This window comes from Acartia tonsa, chromosome 9 (genome assembly GCF_053477335.1).
Source record: "Acartia tonsa isolate MP-2025a chromosome 9, ASM5347733v1, whole genome shotgun sequence".
NCBI lineage: Eukaryota > Metazoa > Arthropoda > Copepoda > Calanoida > Acartiidae > Acartia > Acartia tonsa.
In genome coordinates this window covers 11,586,307-11,607,296 of record NC_137268.1, presented here as the reverse complement: position 1 = coordinate 11,607,296, position 20,990 = coordinate 11,586,307, and the positions used below count along the sequence as shown (strand labels likewise).

At 30.8% G+C, this 20,990-nt stretch overlaps 1 protein-coding gene across 4 annotated transcripts in view; it reads right to left on the bottom strand.

Moving 5' to 3' along the window:
- The window catches only part of LOC145328222 (uncharacterized), a 39,478-nt gene extending 20,039 nt beyond the window's left edge, over positions 1 to 19,439 (bottom strand). The window contains exons 1-8 of one of the 4 annotated variants that reach the window (XM_080171826.1): positions 19,299 to 19,439; positions 18,742 to 18,814; positions 12,379 to 12,511; positions 10,324 to 10,447; positions 8,942 to 8,987; positions 5,900 to 5,971; positions 599 to 696; positions 215 to 246 (exon numbers count right to left, since the gene is read on the bottom strand). In XM_080171826.1, coding sequence (XP_080027952.1) covers positions 215 to 246; positions 599 to 696; positions 5,900 to 5,906 — 137 coding nt within the window. In that variant the 5' untranslated portion in view covers positions 5,907 to 5,971; positions 8,942 to 8,987; positions 10,324 to 10,447; ... (1 more) ...; positions 18,742 to 18,814; positions 19,299 to 19,439. The remainder of the gene's footprint in view (positions 1 to 214; positions 247 to 598; positions 697 to 5,899; positions 5,972 to 8,941; positions 8,988 to 10,323; positions 10,448 to 12,378; positions 12,512 to 18,741; positions 18,815 to 19,298) is intronic. The other 3 variants (XM_080171824.1, XM_080171825.1, XM_080171827.1) reach the window with 3 other exon arrangements.
- Between the last annotated feature and the right edge of the window lie 1,551 nt (positions 19,440 to 20,990).

Genomic DNA, 20,990 nt, shown 5'->3' with positions numbered 1-20,990 from the left:
TAAAGTATGGCGTACCTTACTTGATTTGTAAATATCTAAAAATTACATTTTAAATATTATTTTTAAACAGATTTTATATCTAGAAATAAACTTTCCACATATACAAAACAAATATTCAAAATTGTGATATTACAAAATATTCGCTTCGTTTTAGTGGTTAAATTTATCTAAAAATATGATGTGTCTAAAAAATAATTTTCTGGCTTATTTCCTAAAGCAACGTTTACATCTAGTTGGCCAGCGAACCTAAACATATGAAAAAATCAATTCTATAAATAAAATATAATAATGAAACTACAAAATATTGTTACAATAAGCTGGGATCTAAAGGAACAAGGCAATGCGCGAAAAATTGATGTACATCTTAAAAGATGATAAACAAAATTTACCCCTTTGTATTATTATCAATCCTGATATAAAAGTAACAGAATGGGCATCGGTCTGTTTGTATGTGTCTGTCTGTAGCTTTATATCTAACTAACAGCTGAACTGAAGTGTTTCTCTTTGAGAGTGAAGCTTATGATAGGTCTAGATATGGCTTATAACTATTTTGGGGGAGGTTACCTCAACCATCACAAAAGAAATCAACTGTGGATACCTGTGGATGGAAGCCCAGGGGACAGAGTGGATCTGAAGATTTTCCATAAGTGGCTCCTGTACTTGATGTGTTCACAGGCATCGCGTAGCTGTGGATTACTAAAGAAAAAATTACAAATTTTTACAAAAAAAAAAGTAACCTTTAGCGGGTTAAATCGAAAATACGGTGGAATGTTATTTTTTGTAACTTTAAAAACTGCTAGCAGGCAAACGGCTGACTGCCTAAATTTTTCGAACATCATTAAAACCAGCACAACAAGGAAATTAAAGTGCATTTTCTCTAGCTCTCCGCTTATTAATTGTTGTTGATGTACAAAATTGGTCTATAATAGAGCTTCCTTGACAGTAAGCAGTTTTTAAAATTACTAATCAAAACGTCTTCCTACGTATTTCCCCATAAACTAGAATTTTAAAGACAGGCATTTTAATTTCATTTTAATAATGATTACATAAATGTTCATTAACTACAAAACTGTTTTTACCTTTCATCAAAAAATGATTGACCCTTTAAAAAAGTTTTTAAGTCACTTTTGAAATACATTTTAAAGCAAATTAACTACTTCTTAAATAAATATAAATGTCCTTTTTTGCTTGTTGAAATTCCATGCTACATAAATAATGTTCGTACATCAAAAAAACATATAAAGCAAATTTCTTTTTTAATATCTATATGTTGTTTATTACCATTAAAATTTGTAAAAAGTAGTGTCCCACTTCCTGTATCATTATTTGAAAACAATGAAAGAATGAAGAACTTTGACGGTAACATTAAACTTTATTCAAAAATCAGCAATTTTTTTTAATTTAAAGAAAACGATTTTTCAGTATGGCTTAGAACCGGTTCTAATCCAGTATATATTAATCGGTTTCTAAGCCTTACTGAAAAATATTTTTAGTGCAATTTTAAATTTTTTAAATGTTTATAAAACTAAGCTAAAAAAATCTAGCTCTAAATTTTCTTTTAAACAAAAAAAAAAAGGTGCTAAATTGTGGATACTGCTTATAAAAGATAATCTATTACCCTGCGCTAAGTGGAGTTCTTTCAAAGTTTTCAAAGTCATGTTCGAGAGAGGAGTGAGTAGTGAGAACAATAATTATCACATCAAGATACATAAAGCAAGCTAGATAAAAGCATATAAAGCCAAAAGCTCACGTTTTAGCCACAACCTACCGTTTACCTATTTGAAATTTTGAACATTTACCCACATGATTGATTTTACATTTTATTTCCTCCTGTCTCTTCTAATTTAATGCTTTTAAATTTGAAGATTTTTACCGTGAATTTTGGGGAATTTTAAGTCAACTTATATTTTTCATAACATTTTTTTTATGATAATGCACTAAATATATTTTTTAATGCAGTAACTTATAAACAATTTTCAGTATGGCTTAGAAACCGATTAATAGCCGCTGGATTAGGACCGGTTCTAAGCCATACTGAAAAATCATGTATTGTAACGTATTACAGACAATTTTCCACGAATATTAAATAAAGATATTAAGATTTATACCAGTTTTGTTAACCCAGGCCTTATGCAACCAGGGCTACCAAAACTGGTTTCAACCTTAAAATTCATTATTTCACTATCCGCGGAAAGGTGTCTATAATACGATGCGATAAATAACCATTATTATCACCTTTGGCATCTGCAGTCTGAGCCATTAGTAAAGCTACGCTATTTGGTAACGTGAACATACTTGTTCTTTACAACTATAAATATTTTTTATTACTGACCCAAAATGTTAAAGCGGTATCAATTTAGTGCATTGACTGCTTAATTTTAAAATATGTGCTGATTCAAGCAGTTTATTATGAGCATATATATTTATCAATATGGGTGTACATATACAAAGAGCATAGCAAGTAGCAAAATATTGATTTCAATTTTACCTAAATAAATAAACAGATTTAGATTTTTTTGACATTTTAAATATACTTATGCAATTTAAGCTTTTCATGAATAGAGTGAGGGGGGAAGGCGTAATCTTATATATAAATCAAGTAGAATAAGTATTTATGATATTTAAAAACATCATAGAAAGCTAAAATTAAAATTAAAAAATACAAAAAATTGGGCATTACGAAGCCCAATCGAATTAAATATCATTATCGATATCATAAAACCTAAAAAGAAATATAGCTATCTTTTTTATCGACCAAGAAAATAAATAAAAGTTAAAAGCATGAATATTTATAGATTTTATTAAACGTCTATAAATTTAACTATAAACGAGGAAAAATAATAATAAATTAATTATTTCAATTCTTTGTGCAGTATAATTAAATGAGGAAATCCAAAGAATTTTCCAGAACTTAGGAAAGAATTATCAAAATAAATACAAAGTTTTATTAATAAGCATTAATTGTTTATTAGAGTGCTTCAAAATTTTTCTAAAAATAAACCTTAATATTATTTAAATTTAAATAAAAAGGTTTTTAGTTTAAAATAACTGTTTTACTTTCCAGTGAGATTTTTCGTAAAACCTTTTAGTCAAATGCTCTTATTAAGTCAAACTGTTCTTAAAAACGCCTGAAATGCGCGAGAGAAGAAAATAACCACTTTTATTTCCATTCAATTTTTAATTGTCTTTTTGGTATATTTGATTGATGGCGAAGTACTTTTTCAAATATTGATTATTATAAGGGTGTTATACTTGTATCAAAATTCTTCAAATACTTAAATAAAAAAAAATCCATCGATTCCAATGAATTTTGTTAACCCATCTAATGTATATTATATTAAGTTGGCTTATATGAGTGAGTGCAAATAAAACTTTAGCACAATTCATTTTTGCAAAACCTTTCTAGATTCACCCACCCAAACACACACACACACACATACTTAGAGTCAGCCCTTGTCCCCTTTGGGCTAGGCCTTGCTGAGATGCCTAGTGCATAGAGTTGCCTAGCTTTGCACATTTTATTTAATACATATTTTGACCACTTTATATATGTACATGTTATATTATATGTGTAACAAATATTGCATTTTTCCCATAGTATACTGTATATAATATAGTCGAGATTCAAAGGGATCAGACAATTGCCGATAAATTTATTCTACATACAGAAAATACCCTTCTGTAGATTACAATTATCGGTTGGAACGTTTGGACACTCAACCTAATGAATATCAACCAATTTTAAATTTAAAAAAAGTCTCTAAAGTTGTTAAGCCACCGGATAAGAAAACGTTACTTTAAAACTTTGGGGACTAGAGTAATTAAGAGCCCAATGTCCCTTCCCTCCATATCTATAATACAAAGTAGAACGATGTCTGTCTGTCAGTCTGTCCGTCTGTCTGTCTGTCCCTTAAGATCTCGGTAACCACTGAACCGATCGGATTCTACTCTTCAGGGTATATACCTATTGGTCCTGTGGTGGTTTTAAGCTATTTTTTTGGGGGGATGGGACAACCCCAACTCCCCAAAAACAAAAAAAAATCCCCCTCATTTTTATTTTTATTTTTTTTCTTAAGATTTCCTTGGTCCTTTAACGAATTCCGCCTTAATTTTTTTTATCACCTCTTGGGGCAAAGCGAAGCCGCTAGTACTGTAATATAGTACAAAAAAAACCGTGCAACAAAATATCAGTTCAACATGCATTTAAAATTTGTCATATGCCCTGGATTGTTTCACAGGGGTGCGCGAAGCGCGTTGTAAATTTTTACACCTCTGATAAAGTTTAAAGTTGTGTGGGGTTGTTAGACCAAGTTGATCCAAAAGAAAGTTGATAATTAAAAAATTTAATCATGATAAAGTTTACAATCTACTGGGAATTTTTATAGCAGGGGGAGGGGGTGGATTGTACCACCCTTATACCCACCTGATGCACGCCCATGTTATTGAACAAAACTTCAAGGCCTGTGTCACACATTTTCATAGATGTCAACAATCATCATTTTATTAAACTTTAGCAAATTTTTTGAACATTCGCACATTGTCCTAATTTTATCACCCTAGATTTCAGATAATATTTAGCTTAATTTTAAAAGAAGTTGATAACTTTTTTGTTGCCTATTTTAAGTTCTGAATCCCTACATGTGAAATAAAAGTACATATTAAATTCAGAAGAAAATAACCAACCGGTCAAATTCAAGTTGATTAAATAAATGTGTGTTAGAACATCGAGCAAATTTAGAACAATCATTTTTTAATTTAATTTTTATAATTTCCAAACAAATTATTAAGGCTATAAGTGGCCTTTTTACTTTTTTTGACAACTCAGCAAGCAAAACCAGTAAGTGGCTTTTTCAAGTGTAATATCACACATGAGATAAGTACCATTGTTAAACAGAGCCAGTTTTAACCTAGCAAAAAGACTTTAAAGAAATTGTATATAATTAAAAATTATATTAATTACCGCCTTTGCCCTATTATTTTTTACCTGAAAATTATTCAATGTACAGGATTTAACTACTTTTATTGCCCGTGCTTTTTAGATATACAGATAATAAATGTACATAACATAAACAATAATAAAAATATTTTATGTAGATTGATACAAGTTTTTGATGTGGCCAAAAAGCTGGGGCTTACAGGAATTCACTTCTGTTGGACATATTTTAATATCAGTATGTAAAAGTTTAAGACAAAAAATAAAAGCATTGTATCCTTAAAAGCTCAATAAAAGAAGTAAATTAAAATTGAAACCTATTTTTAAAGCTCAAATTTTAGTGCCCTTTTAACTGATTTTTGCTTTAAACAAATATGTTTACACCATAAAAATGTTTCTTATACATGAAACTTTTAAAAATGTTAAAATATATTTTAACCCAGTGGATTTTATTTTTAGTATACAAAAAATAACAGACGTTTAAATATTTCTAAAAATTTGATATCAAAACAAATACATTTACTAAAAAAGTTTCACATTTAGGACATTTTTACTGTGTTTCAAAAACTGTAAAAGTTTCTCTTTAAATGTAAAAAACAAAACCACTTTTTTAAAATACAAAAATGTCATTTTGTTTCTGTATTTTTTTTATTTCAATCTAAAACTTACAAGATGTTTCAAACAATATAGTACGTGTATGTGATAAACTTTTTTTCAAAGCAGTGGTTTTAGTAAGCAAAATGACATTTTAGTATTGAGGAGCACAACAATTGTTTTGAGCTTTAGCAACCTGCATCTTCAAATAGTAAGGAGATATAAGGATAATACAAGCAAACCAATCTACACACTTATGTTATTCAAATATTAGATAAGATTATTTCATTTGTATATTTATGCGTATATATAATATATATTTATTTTTTGTGCAAAAGCATTGATGTATGATTTTTTCAGCATGGCTTGTACCTGGCATTTTGATTTATTTTCTACTTATCCTTTCAATATAAGTGAAATACAGTCGCTGCGCAAGTAATCTCTCTGAAAATATTTGCTTGTAAAGATAGTTTCTGGTCTGCTTTTCTTATCTCTTTACTTGGTTATTGTTACAAGAAAAAGACAATACACTAACACCCCCTTCACCCAATCACCTCCCTTCACTGGATGAATGAACTGGCCAATAAATGATGTCCATGTTAGCAACCTAAATTGACGTCAAATTTTCCCCTGTCATAATATCCGCGTATAATCTATATCCATTTATAACAAAGGCATTCTGATTTTAAATTTCACTTAAAAGTTTTTCTTTTTAACAGTGTAGTCTCTCGTTTTCATGAAAATTACAGTCTGCAGATAGGATAAACTCTTTTTGTTTAGATACAAATACAATAATTTATTTTGAGTTGAATTTAAACAAGGATGACAACATCCATAAGTAGCGAAGAACAAAAAATCATGGATGGGAATACGTACAAGTAGATTTAAAGTGTATTTATTAAAAACAAGAGTAGATTATTTTGATACTGATATCCCAAAAAAAGTTTTAAAATTGGACCAAAAACAGCAAAGATATGGGGAAATATGTAAAACATATAAAAATAGCCAAAAACCTGCTTAAAGGCTGTAAGGTTGTATTTTTAAAACGACAGGAAATTTAATTTTTTATCTTACCTAAAGAATTTGGAAAATTGGACTATATACATCAGAGATATGAAAAATAAGGGAAAAATAAGGGAAAAATTTAAAAATAGCCAAAAACCTGCAAAAAGGCATTCCGACCTTCATGGTTGTTTTCTTTAAACGACAGGAAATTTAATTTTAATATCTATAACGGAAAAAAATTGGAAATCGGACCATAAACACCAAAGGTATGGAGAAAAATGTGAAAAATACAAAAATAGCCTAAAACCTGCTTAATGGCAGTCTGACCGTCATAGTTGTTTTCTTTAAACAACAGGAAATTCAATTTTAATATCTATAACTGAAAAAATTTTGGTAATAGGACCATAAACACCTAAGATATGGAGAAAAATGTGAAAAATACAAAAATAGCCTAAAACCTGCTAAAAAGCGGTCCGACCGCCATCGATGTTTTATAGTTAATTGTGCTCCTTAATAATAGGAATGTTGTCAAAAAATTTCAGCCTTTTATCTTTCATAGGAGCCGAGAAAATCACGTTTCCCCCAAACTAAGACGGACAGACGGACAGACGGACATACGGACAGACGGACAGACGGACATACGGACAGACGGACATTTCAAATTATAGAGTAGCTTCGCTACTAAAAAAAATACAGAGTGTGTGTTGCTCTAATGAGCTTACTAGGCATTTCAAGGCTTTATTGTGGTGACTTAGCGGTCAACTACTACCAGGCAGGAAAGAGGGGGGGAGGGAGGGGGTTGTACATGCAAGAGAGGTAATAAATGAAAGGGGAACAAAAGATAAGAGGAAATAAAATGAAAACAAGGATGACAACATCCATAAAAGCGAAGCTCTAAAACGGTAGGACAAACGGACATTAACACTTGTATAATGTCAGAACTGAATAATCAGAATGCGAATGTATAAGAGTCAAAGCAAAATTGTAAGTAAATTTGTTAAAAAACTGCTTGATACAGGAAAATGATTATGGACATACTTACATTTTTAGGACTTAATTATCGAGTTGCTTCGCTTATAATATTGTACTTTGTTGTCCCAGGAATCAGTATACCAAAAATTAGACCAATCGGATAATTAGGTCACATACAAATTTGTTGTTAAAAATGTTAAAAAAATCAACATGTTTAAAATGGACGTACGGACATTTTGGTAATGATTATAGAGTTGAACGCTTTCTAACTCGTACCTAACTATTACAGGAATCACCATGCAAAATTTGAAATCGATAGGACAATTTTAACATGCCTTAATTAACGAAAAAAGCTATTTAAAAAAGTAAAAAAATCAACATGTTTAAAATGGACGTACGGACATTTTGGTAATGATTATAGAGTTGCTACGCTTTCTAACTCATACCTAACTACTAAAGGAATCACCATGCAAAATTTGAAATCGGTAGGACAATTCTAACATGTCTAAATTAACGAAAAAAGCTATCCGTGACGGACGGACGGACGTACGGACGGACGTACGGACGGACCGACCCTAATTATAGAAAAGCTTCGCTTTTAAAAAAGGGGGAAGCAGAATCAATTGTTACACAATGAGTCAGATAGCAATGTGGCCTAAATATTTTTATTCAGAGGTCATTTTACATTTTTAGAAGGTGGTTAATTTGACATTTTTTATTCTTTGCTTGATAAAATATTTCTTGGTTATGTCAGAATTTAAAATTTCAGAATTTAAGACAATCTATAATACAAAGTAGAATGATGTCTGTCTGTCTGTCCGTCTGTCCCTTAAGATCTCGGTAACCACTGAACCGATCTTCAGGGAATATACCTACTGGTCCTGTGGTGGTTTTAGGCTATTTCCTTGGGGGGTGGGACACCCCCCAACCCCCACAAAAACCAAAATTCCCCCTCCATTTTTTAAAAATTATTTAAAATAGTGGTGGAGTGGGGGATCTCCAGGTAATAAAAAATGTAATTATACCTCTTGGGGCAAAGCCCTTAGAGGCTAGGGGCGAAGCCGCTAGTTTTAATAAAAGCTAACAGATTATTAATTGATTAATAAAAATTCAAGAATTATTTTACTAGAAATAAATGTACTAATAAATGCAAATGCCTCACACATAAGTTTGCTTTTTTCCTTTAGAAAATAGAGAAAAATGTAATTAGTGAATGTCCCTGAGAAATATTTTTAACTTTCTTTCTAGTGAGTGTATTACGTTGTTGCTACACGAGATAACTGATAAATTAGTTCCTTATCTTAACTTTTCCTTACCCAACAATAACAATACAAAATTTTAACAAACTTAAATATATTCTTTAATATTTGAGTATAAAATATGTTCAAAATATATTTGAATTAATAAGATAATACTACGGATACATTTAGTACTTACAATTTGCAGTCAATATGGAACTGTACATAAAATTCTGAGCAGTGAACTAAAAATTTTAATTTTTTACCAAAGTTATGACTATCATACCTAAGACACTTTAATTTGACTAATAAGAAGCTTTTAAATTATTACTAAAAAAGAATTAAATAAATAGATAGACACATATCGTCATAGATCCTATTATCCATGGCTTGGCAGCAGCGCGTCAGCTGCGACTAAGCCTCAAATTTAAACCGGTTTTGATGCTTTGAAATGTTTTTTAAAAGAGGGACTGCAATGATTGGGTAAGTTTAGACTTCCAGTTGATTTTTAAAAATTGTAAAAGTTTGAGTCCCCTGAGGCATATAGGCGGATGACGCGCATCTGCTGAGCCCTGCTATTATCTAGCATACAAAAGTGAATTTCCATTACTAATTTACTGATGAATTATTACTAAATTTAACCTGATTTTAGAAAATTTACAAATGTCATTAAGTTACAAAATGAATTCCCCTTTACTCATATCCACAGGATATAGTAGGATATGACAAGAGAAGATTAGTTAATCTTGAAAGAGAAAGAATGGGTAGAATTTAAGTTTACCTACTATTGTAATCTTTCTTAAATAATAAATAAGGAATAACATTTTGTAAACTATAAAGAAAATAGTAAAATTTATTATATACAAACTAACATAAAGGTAAACTATTCAGCTCAAAATATTCGCCAGACAAAATTGTTCTAGGGTTGAGACAAAATGAATTAATTTTCAGAACTTCAAATATTATTTCAGCTTCCTGGCCTTGCAGGGCTCGCTAACCCTCTATCATTTAAGTAGCATTGCTTTAAAATACTTGACTTGTTATGCTTGACTGGCGAAAATTTGTCATGAAATAGTTTAATCTTGGTTATCCATCGTCCCTGGATACAAATCCTTAAAAAATATTTAGTACCCACAAAATCGGGGATCTTAAGGGTTAAGACAATGGACGATAAATTAATGTCAAACCCATATTTTAATAACGAAAATTACTCCTTTGGTAAGAATTAAAGTTATAGGTGGAAAAATATAGACATTGCTAGCTTGAACCAACAAATCAAAATTTAATAAAGTTTTTAAGCCAACAAATAAAAAAAATAGCTTATAAGACTTTGTGTATTAGCATAATTATAGTCCAATGTCCCCTCCCTCCCTGTATAAAAAAGTGAAACTTGAAGCTGTTTATAAAGCCTATAAAAAATGACGTCATACATATACAAATGACCAATGATAGGCCAACACACTGACTAAATTACTAATAGCAGGACAGTATACATTTAAATTGCCCAATAGTAGGTTAATATGACGTCATTTTTATAGGCACTATAAAAAGCTTTGTGAAAGTTGAATTATGATTGCTTACCTCGTATTATAGATTAGAAAGCAAAGAATAAGAACTGTATGACAAGGAGGGCACAGCAGGCAAGCACCACGAGCAGGAATTTACAAAGGTCGCCGTTGTCTAGCGGCTTGATACCTTCTTCTATCTAAAATAAAAATAATTGTTACGTTGTTTAGCGGCTTGATACCTTTATCTCTCTAAAAGTAAAAGAATGGTTAATATAAAATTTTTTTAAAGCTTTCCTGAAAAATGGTGGCATTTATAGACCTTAATATTTTGTAAAATTTAATTCCAACATCCTAAAGTAAAGATTTATGTTTATTTGATAAGGCCTTTTCTCCTACTGAAAATTAGGAAAATATAATTTATTCATTTCTGGTTACATTGTATCACCTGTAAAAAAAACATCTTAACATTGAAATAAACATTAAACATAGCAAGAAAATGTGAGGTTTAAAAGTTTCGGTCGAGGAAGGAAATGACTAAACATATTCCGGCACAATTCCTTCAACCAATACGTGGACCATTATCTCACCCCCCACCCCCTCATATTTTCTACTATTTTAACCCCTATGGATAACTCTAATCCCGCTAAAACTTAACTCTAATCTTTACTTAGACTTACCTAACCTAATATATTCATTATAATTCACATTTAACAAACAAGGTTTTTTTGTGGTCCATTTTCAGATTTAAGGTAATCGGCCATATTTCTTAGAAAGAAGTAATTTTAGATTTATGTTAGGCATAATATGATACATAAATATACACCAATTTTTAACTAAAACCACTCGCATTATTTGTGAAAAGATAAGTTTATGGGGATTTTTTTCTTTTTATCTATCAATAAAATTTTGACCGATCGGTAAAGCGGTTTACGAGATCTTTCTAAACATTCCCATGTATAATATTCCGATTTTTTTACAGAAATTATTATTTTGTAGTGTAGTATTTAATTTTTAAAAAATATATAATTCTCTATATAGTTCGACTTTTCTTTTAACTTTCTTAATATCTAATAAACGTACAGCAAAAGTATCTCCGTCATACCCAAATATACATTCATTAAAATCAGAACCAATTTTTTTAAAAACTGTTTTTGTCATAAAAAGCAGAGAAAAGAAGAAGTTGCCTCTTCGTAAAATATTTTACAGTCTCAGCTTTGGTGTGTCATCACTCCCGCATTTTTTTTATATTTGAAAGCAAAGAATCCCTTCCCCCTTTTTTTGAAAGTAATGGAAAATGAAGAAAGGAAGGGGGTTCTCTACGACTAACCCCTTAGGGGCGTATATTTTTGTTGACCTAACGTTGCACGGCTTCCATCTATTCGATAGAATCTAACTTAACCTATCGATACAAAAATAAAAATAAAAGGGAAAAGACTGTTGTTTAGTAATATGTTTAAGGGTCCCCATAATTGAAGCTAGATCACACACAAAAAAAAGAGATGGATAAACCATAATTTTTATGACGTTAGCGCCTACAGGTATCATTTTTGGCATAATTTGGTCTTTGTTACTTGCGGGAATGATAACATACTTCTCAGCTCATTGTTTGGATACAAAATATTCTTTTTTATGAAAGTAAAATATCTTTATGATTGCAGTACAAACATAAAGCAGAATGTTATTAAGGAAAATGTGGTTTTAGTTTTGTTGTTAGAATTATCAAATGGATTTAAAACCTTCCACAATAATTTCGATAAAATAAAATCAACACCTTATTTTTACCTGAAAAAATATGATTCCAAATACGACTAGGTTCAATGTTTGCTAGACCTTTATTTCTATCAGCTTTAATATTCAAAGCGTTGCTAGCATATAATTGTAATTGATTGTTTGTCTTTATATATAGGTATATAGAATTAAGAGGCTCTGTAATCAAAAGGGATGAGAAGTGATGAAAAATAGTCTAAAACCAACCCCATACTAAAATCTAAACAAAATATTCTTAAACCAGCCCAGAACTTATTTGAACCTTCCTAAACTGAAGAACCCAATCGGTTGAGCAGTTATCAAAATCTTAAGCTACAAACAGAAAACCTTACTTCTTAATAAAATAGGATTAATTACATACCTGTCTCATGGAGACTTAAAGGTTCCACATGTGTATATAAAAGTTGTAGGAATTCTGGAGATTTTACAGGACACACACACAGAGTAGAGAGAGGATGGTTGTCTAAAGTACTAACACTGAGGCTGGACAGATTCTAAACAAACAAAAGGATTATTTTCATTAGTAATTAATTTAAATTATTAAAAAACTCTTGTATTATATATTAAATACTTGGATAACCTCCTCACCTTATTTTTTTGTTTAAAAAAAAACAGTTTTTTTTCTTATCACAAAATAGCTCAAAACCAGCCCAGGACTAATCTTATTTATTCTTTTTATAAAATTGTAGAGCAAAGGATTACCCATTTACGAGATCTTACATATATCTTCAAATCCGCCTACTTTGTTATATACAATTTACAATTGATATAAAAATAAGAATCATTTATTTTTCAACTTTTCAAGTTGTTTTTAAGTACTAGTGGGTTCGGTACTTTATAAAGTGGCGAAAGGGGCAAGAAACCCCACCCTAAGATTTTAAGATAAAAAATAGCATTAAACTATCTTGGGAACCATGGGCATGCATCGATATGGTGGTTAGCGATGTCCTAACGAACAAAAATTCGTAATAGGAATTTTTATTTAGTGTCAATTTGACTTAAGAACAGTATTTGATTATATAATAAAAAAGGTACAAAAAATATTTTGGAAAGTGTCAAACTATTGAAATAAATTCTAGTTATTGAGATTTATGATATGTAACAGTTTGCAGGAATGGCTGTGCATGTAAACAGGGTTGCATTTTGATCGGGGGTGAGGGTAAATCCCCCTCCCATCCCCCCAAAAAAGCGTAAAACCTGCTCTTAATTAATAACAAGATGCATAAAGAATTTTTGACTGATAGATCCAGAATTTATTTGATCTTATTGTACACACATTCAGATATTTAAGAGGTTAACTCACAAACAAAATATGAATTTTTCATGTTTATTCAGACATTACAAATTGTTTCGTGCATGTTTGCACTCTTTAGATGTTTATGTAAAATTTATATCTATGTATTTAGGATACTATTGGCTTAACCCCAAGCCCCTAAAGCTCAAACCAAAGAGTTAAGGGGTATCACCCCCCCCCCCCCCCCTCCCAAAAAATATAAATTAAATAAAAGAAAATGCTTTGCTGGTAATGTTAATAATCTGGGATATATAAAATTAAGAGTAAGGGGTGATCACATAGCCTTAAACCTGCTTAAGACCTTTGAAGCTTTCCTGGGAGGGAGTTATTGAGTGATAGATTTATTCGTTTACAATACAGATACTAGTGTTATTTACACACAAATACACATCCTGCTACTATAATGTTTATCATATTGCATACCCACCGCCCTCCACAGAAAAAAACTCTTACAAAGTTTTCTGCCCTCTCCCCCGAAAATAATGACTGAATACGTCTTTACATAAAAGACGTATGAATGAATGCATTTCTAAAAATATATCAATACTCAATTCACATCAGCTTTCTACAGGGACAGATATTCTAAAGATAAATCATATGAAATGTAGATCTAAGTTTCTATAGAAAAATGATAAAATAACATTAAATTTATATAATATCAAAGCTTAGGTAGTAAGGTGAAAATTAAATTAGAGAATCAAACCCTATATCATTAATAGATTTTTTTTAGTTTTTTTTAAACAGATTATCTAGACTAATTTGCTTTTGTATTTTTATTTCAGCGAGGGATTCTATTGATAATAGTAAACTCTTAACTAATCTAATTACCCTAAAAATTAGATTACAAAGTTCGGTAAAAGAGAAATACGATATTACTACAAGATCTATGAATATATTTGGTGTTTAACAAAACATTTCTATGATTATGGTCGGTACCATGTAGTAAGCAAATTATTTAAACTATTTGACGTCAAATGCACGCTAAAGTTTGCTTAGATTTTGAAAAAAATATCCTCTTTCTAAAATAGTAAAAGGTTAATATTCGTTATTTTGTCTTCTTTGCTATGCTTCTCCTATTACGAATGTTGTCATCCTTGTTTTTTTTCTTCAGAGTTTACGTATTCTTAAATTAGCCATTACGGCATGTCTAAGATATTTTTCTGTGTGCACATATCGAGTTTTGGGACAATATTCAGCAGCGCAGCTACTCTATACGTAGCTTAATTGCTGTCCATCAGTCTGTCTTTATCAACAGGTAACAGGATCTCTGTCTGTCTGTACCTAAAGATCTCGCTCACCGATATTGTTCTCTTTTAGAGTGTAGCTTCGCATAGGTCCTGTGAAGGTTTATAGCTATTTTGGAGGACGTACAACCACCCTCTCAAGAGAGATCGCTAATAATGCTAAAAATATTTCTAGTAGCGGCCTATTAAATTTTTTTTGTTTACAGCTTATCTTATCATAGATTTAAAAAAAAAACATTTTACGTTCCTCCTCTAGAGAGGCCTCTAGGGGCGTATTCGCTAATAGTAAAGTATAAGTACCAAAGCTTTCATTAGATTTACTTAGTTTCTAATTATGGTATAAGTGGTAGGCTTCTAAAAAATTTTGTGTTGATTCCCCTAACCAGTCAGACTAATTTTCAGCTCCTTTTTTAAAGTGAGAACGTCGCAATAATGATTTTTAAAAAGCTTTATTAGTTTGACATTGTTGCGCTGTTTATGGATATCGTATCCTTGATTAAAGATCATTACAATGTATTTGTATTTGCAATGCAAATTTAAACAATGACGACAACACCCACAAGAAGCGAAACATCACAGAGTTCCTGGCAAAATAATACATCTTTTTCACGGCACTGGCATAAATACAATAATTACCAACAAGAATCAAAAGTACATTTTATTTTTTTGCTAAAGATTTGTAAGCAAAAAATTAAGTTTTTTTGTTTTTCAAACTTTTAAAGATTACACAGATTGTTTGTGAGAGGATAAACACGTTTTTGTCTTTTTTATTTTTTAGTAGCAAAGCTACATTATAACTACCTTTGTCTGTCCATCTGTCAATCAGGTACAGACTGTCTTTTATTATTCTATGTTTATTTCTGTGCTTTGCTACTTTTGGATTTTGTCGGGATTAATTTTGTAACGTCAGTCCTTTTATATTTACTAACAGCTTAGCTCCTAGTATTTATAGGCTCTGTAATACAGAGTTTGTATTAGAATGGATGGGAAGGACAGAAAAATAGCTAAAAACCAACCTGGGACCTATGTAAACCTCCATGATTTAAGAAATTAATATTTTCAGTAGTTATCGAAATCTTAAGCTTCAGACAAAAAACTTAACTACTACGTTAAATAATGAGTGATAATTTAATCATTAAAACAGTCTTGTGATTTTGAATGATTAGGAAATCTAAAATGCGTGTAAGTTTAATAGATGACTTGTTTTGAAAGTGCCCAAATGCTCTGCAAAATATGTCAATAGCTAATTTCTTTAGGGATATTTTTATATTGAGTTGAGGAGGGATGGGGAGGGTAGGGGTCGGTGGTAGATAGTAAGAGGGGAGGGAGAGAAAGATAGGTAATGTAAGCTGACCCACACTTTCTTTTCTACGCCGCGCCATGTCGCGCGTTGACCGGAGCAAGTCACATTAGCTGAAAGGGAGGAGGAGTGGGACAAATTTAGAGGCAGTGGGGAGAAATTGTCAAAATGAGTCTCAAGGTATTGAGGATACCGGAATAGGCCAATGAAACATAAATTAAGCCTCCAAAATTTTAAAATTGCCCATTTTTACAAATGTGTGTAATATTGGAGCACCAGAATTTTACCTTGCATCAAAATTTTAATAGGAAGCTGTTAATAGAGTCTATAAAAAAATGACGTCATACAATACAAATTACCAATGATAGGCCATATACACATACTAAATATTAATAACCAATGGCAGGCTAGTTTACATTTTAATTAACTAATGGTAGGCCAGTTTTACGTCATTTTTCATGAAGCACTACTAAAAGCTTTAATAGTCTATGTAAGAGTAATCAAAATATGTATATATGAATAATTATCCATTGGCCTTTCCCTATATCCCATAAAAGGTATACACTTTATGTATATTGAATTAGAAGGAATTTGACATTACAGAGTAGCTTATTTACAATTTGGGCATTAGAACTAAGCAAAGAATTTCACGAATAAGGATGTAAATTTATAAGAAAAAGGTCCACATTTCACGGAAGCTGTAAATGGGTCACAGTCAGTTCTTTTGAGAACGTGATGTCCCCCCCTCTTTCAATCATCTTCTTAAATTTTTTTTTACTTTTTCTATATAAAGCTAAAATGTTAGCTGGTGGCTAAAACTACCCCCCCCCCCCCCCATGGAATGCCCTCTCTAGGGACGCAACACTAATATTAATAATATAATTATAATAGTTATTTATCGCATCGTATTATAGATAGCTTTCCGTTGATATTAAAAAAATGATTAAAACCACTTTTGTTCTTAATTGGTACTAATCTTATGATTTTTAAAAAAATAATTGTGGAAAATTATGTAATATGTTATCCATGATTTTTCAGTATGGCTGAGAATCGGATCTAATCCAAGGGTTTATTAATCGGTTTCGAAGCCGTACTGGAAAATAAAATTTTCTTTTTTTATTAAAAATCATTATCCCAGAGAGAGAGAAAAAAGAGAAATAATGAGAGAAAGGAAAATTTTTGAAATAGTTTAAAATGACACATTTTAACAATACACTCTTTATTGATTCAACAAAAGTGCTCAAACAAGCTTCAAATTTAATAACATTTTTAGAGGAATTTTATTTAAAGAAAAAAATATGAGATAAGCTAGGCCAAACGGCTGATATAACACCAAAATAAATCTTTAAATTACTTGCAGATCTGCTAAAAGGTCTATTTTATTGCGCTTTTCGTTGACCGTTACATGTATGTGCTAACTTAAACCTTTTGGTCGTTTTCTAGTATTACTTATTTATTTATACCCAAATTTGTTTTCAATCGAACAAAAAATCATCCAAGCAAAAAGCTGCTTAAAAGCATTCCAATAGCCAAATATTTTTAGTACTGAAAAATAATCCAAAATAATGGAAATGTTTCAGCTGTCTATCTTGAATAGGAGTAAAAAAATCACTTTGCTCTATTCCCTTGCCTACGGACGGACAGGCGGAAAGACAGAGAGATGGACGGACATTTTGAATTCGTATAGTTTTGCTACAAAAAAATAAATAAAAAATTATAATGAACATGTCATAAAATAGGAATGTTTTTTCAATTAAAAGCAATCATTAGTATTGACATAAATAATTTTAAATTTTAGCATCTAATTAAGAAGGGTTGCCTGCGTTCATTCTTGCCGTTGCAAAAATAATTGGCATTATTTTGCAATAAAATCTAGGGCAGGGTGTTTTATTTTTGTCCCTTAGAGACACAAAAATATTTTTCGTCGCACTTTCCGAGAAAATTGTATTGTCTATAAATTGAATTAGAAGAAAAGGAAAAACTAGCTTTTTTTCATCCTTTATACTAAGGTAGTAAGCTTTGTGTGTTTAAGAACCGAGAAACCGCTAGAAAAAGTGTATAGCAATTACAAGAAAGGCTCGGATTTAGTCTCCGAGGTTTAGGTTATCTAAGTTTTTGAACATCTTGAAATTATTTTCTGATTATTAAAAGCGAAGCTTTTCTATAATTAGGGTCGGTCCGTCCGTCCGTACGTCCGTCTGTCCGAGATAGATAGCTTTTATTCGTTAATTTAGGCATGTTAGAATTGTCCTATCGATTTCAAACTTTGTATGATGATTCCTGTAGTAGTTGGGTACGATTTAGAAAGCGTAGCAACTCTATAATCATTACCAGAATGTCCGTACGTCCATTTTAAACATGTTGATTTTTCTACTTTTTTAACAACAAATTTTCAAGTGTTCTAATTATCCGTTTGATCTGATTTTTGGTATATTGATTCCTGGGACAACAAAGAACAATATTATAAGCGAAGCAACTCTATAATCAAGTCCAAAAATGTAAGTATGTCCAAAAACATTATCCTGTTTTTAAGCAGTTTTTTTAACAAATTTACTTACAATTTTGATTCGACATTTGTACATTTATGTTTCAGATACTATACAAATGTTAATGTCCGTTTGTTCTACCGTTTCAGTGCTTCGCTTTTATGGATGTTATCATCCTTGTTAAAGTTAAACAAATTTACAATCCGATTAAATAGGGCCAAGATAGGTATAATTTCTTGTAGACAGACATAAATACATCCCACTACTTTAGTAGAAAATAATTTCATACATGTGTCACCAGGCATACAGACAAACTAACTATTTGTTTAAGAGGCCCTTTGGGCCATAAAATTGTTAAAAACTATTATCTATTTTTTTAAAAAGGTGAATAAATAAATACCTGTTGATTTATGAGATTTTGATTTTACTTCTGTACTAAAGACACCAAGCTTTGATTCAGGAGAAAGGTTTTCCTAAACAAAATACATGTATTTTTTTTATATAAAACTAATTTTAAAATTACATTAAAGCTTCTAATAAAATCCTAAAGATAAAAATTTCCCCCCGTCGCTCCCCCCCCCCCATTAAAATTTTACCCCTACTTTTTGGGGGCCGTAGGCACCCCAAGCCATTCAGGAGGGGGTATTTACCCCCCCCCAAAAAAAAAAAAAAAAAAATTAAATAAAAAGCTTAGCCGGTAACCAAAGTTCTGAAGAAATAAAAGGTTATCTTATTCACATGCTTGAAACATTTGTAACTTTTATCGAAACTTTATTGATTTCTAACTGTTCAAACTTTTCTACAAATAATTTTCACCAAATGAAGGGGTAATTTGTAAATCATTATTTTGGGGGTAACATGAATTTATCCCTTAAAATCCCTGCTCAAAAAAAATCAAAGATTTGAGAATCTCAATGATGGTATTAAATTTAAAATTTGTTAGTAAAAATTTCCTACTTTTTAAAAATATCAACAAAATTAGGGTTTCTTTAGAGCTGTTTTTTTCTGGAGGCTTTTTGGAGGCAACTGGAGGTCAATAAGATGGAGGTGCTTTTTTATTTTATTCTAAAACTCTCATTTTTCTGTCCTACCTCTCTGAAACAAATATTAAAATTCTATTTTTTAACTTTATTGATAATATTTACATAACGCATCGTATTATAGACAGCTTTCGGCGAATATCAAATTGAAAAATTATACTTAATATTAAACCTAAAGGGACCGAATTTTATGATAATATTCGATGAAAATTTTCTGTAATATGATGCTATACATGATTTTTCAGTATGGCTAAGGACCGATTATAATCCACCCGATATTAATCATTTTCTAAGTAATGCTGAAGTATTTTAAATAAATTTTTGTTTAAACTATTTACTTATTGCTAGTCTTGTAGATTAGGTGAAAGGTTTCAGAAGTTTAGATTTCACTTTTTATAAAAATTTTAGAAAAAGATCTATTGATATTTTTTCAAAATCACTGTCTTTTACTTTGGTTTCACTTATGTCCTAAAAATTTTTAAACACTTTTTATACAAAATTTCAATTGCTATTTATTCACTTTTTTCACTAAGTTTTTTTTTCTATTTCATCACATATAATAGTATAGAAACTGTAATGTATACTAAATCAGGGAGGAGGGGGACAATTGACTGGAATTTTTGTAGAACCAAATATTTTTAATCTGGTTAAAAAAAAACAGTGATTGTTTTTGATTGGTTGGTTGAAACTAGCAGAACTTTCAAACTTTTCCAATTATAATCTAAAGTACGGGTAATTATTTATCATTTATCATCACTGGGGATGTACATCAGTCTTTCATAAATTCATTCATTGTCTTGTCCCTTAATATCCCTGATCCTAAATACAATAGGAATTAAGAGTCTAGTGTGGACCTGAAGATAGAAAGGTATTGTACTGTGGATAATTTAGCTCCAGCTGCTGACCTGCTTGTCTGGCTGTGTGTGTGTGTGTGTGTGTGTGTGTTTGTTTGTTTGTGCTTGTGTTTGAGCTTTCAGAGTTTTTAAAATTCATTGTTTTATTCTTTGAAAAAAATTGTTATGTATGATTATTTAAATTTTTGTAATTTATCAATAATGAAATTTTTTTTATTCTTCCGGAAAAAATTAAAAAGTTACGTGTAGGCCGTTTTCAATTTTTTTTCATCTTTTTTTTCTCTAGCTACTCCTCCCCCCCTCTCTCTTTCTCTCTCTCTCTCTCTCTCTCTCTCTCTCTCTCTCTCTCTCTCTCTCTCTCTCTCTCTCTCTCTCTCTCTCTCTCTCTCTCTCTCTCTCTCTCTCTTTCTCTCTCTCTCTCTCTCTCTCTCTCCTTCTCTTTATCCCTAGCTTTCCATGCCAACTGAGTGTCCTCCAAAACTGAGGCGCAGCAACAACTAAGCTCGGCCAGGGATAAAGCATATTGCTCCTGCCAAAATAATCCTCTCTTAAAATATCCAGTCCGATTGTGCTTTGCTTTACTAAGCACTTTTTATGATATTATTGAAAAAAAATTTCAACCATTAAAACTGTAAACATAAAGTTGTAAACCTTTACAGTATTTATGACAGGTATCAACCCCTCCTGACTAACTCAGTAATCCAGCAGGGTTATTTGTTTTTCTCAATGTAACCTTCAACTTTTAATTTTAGACC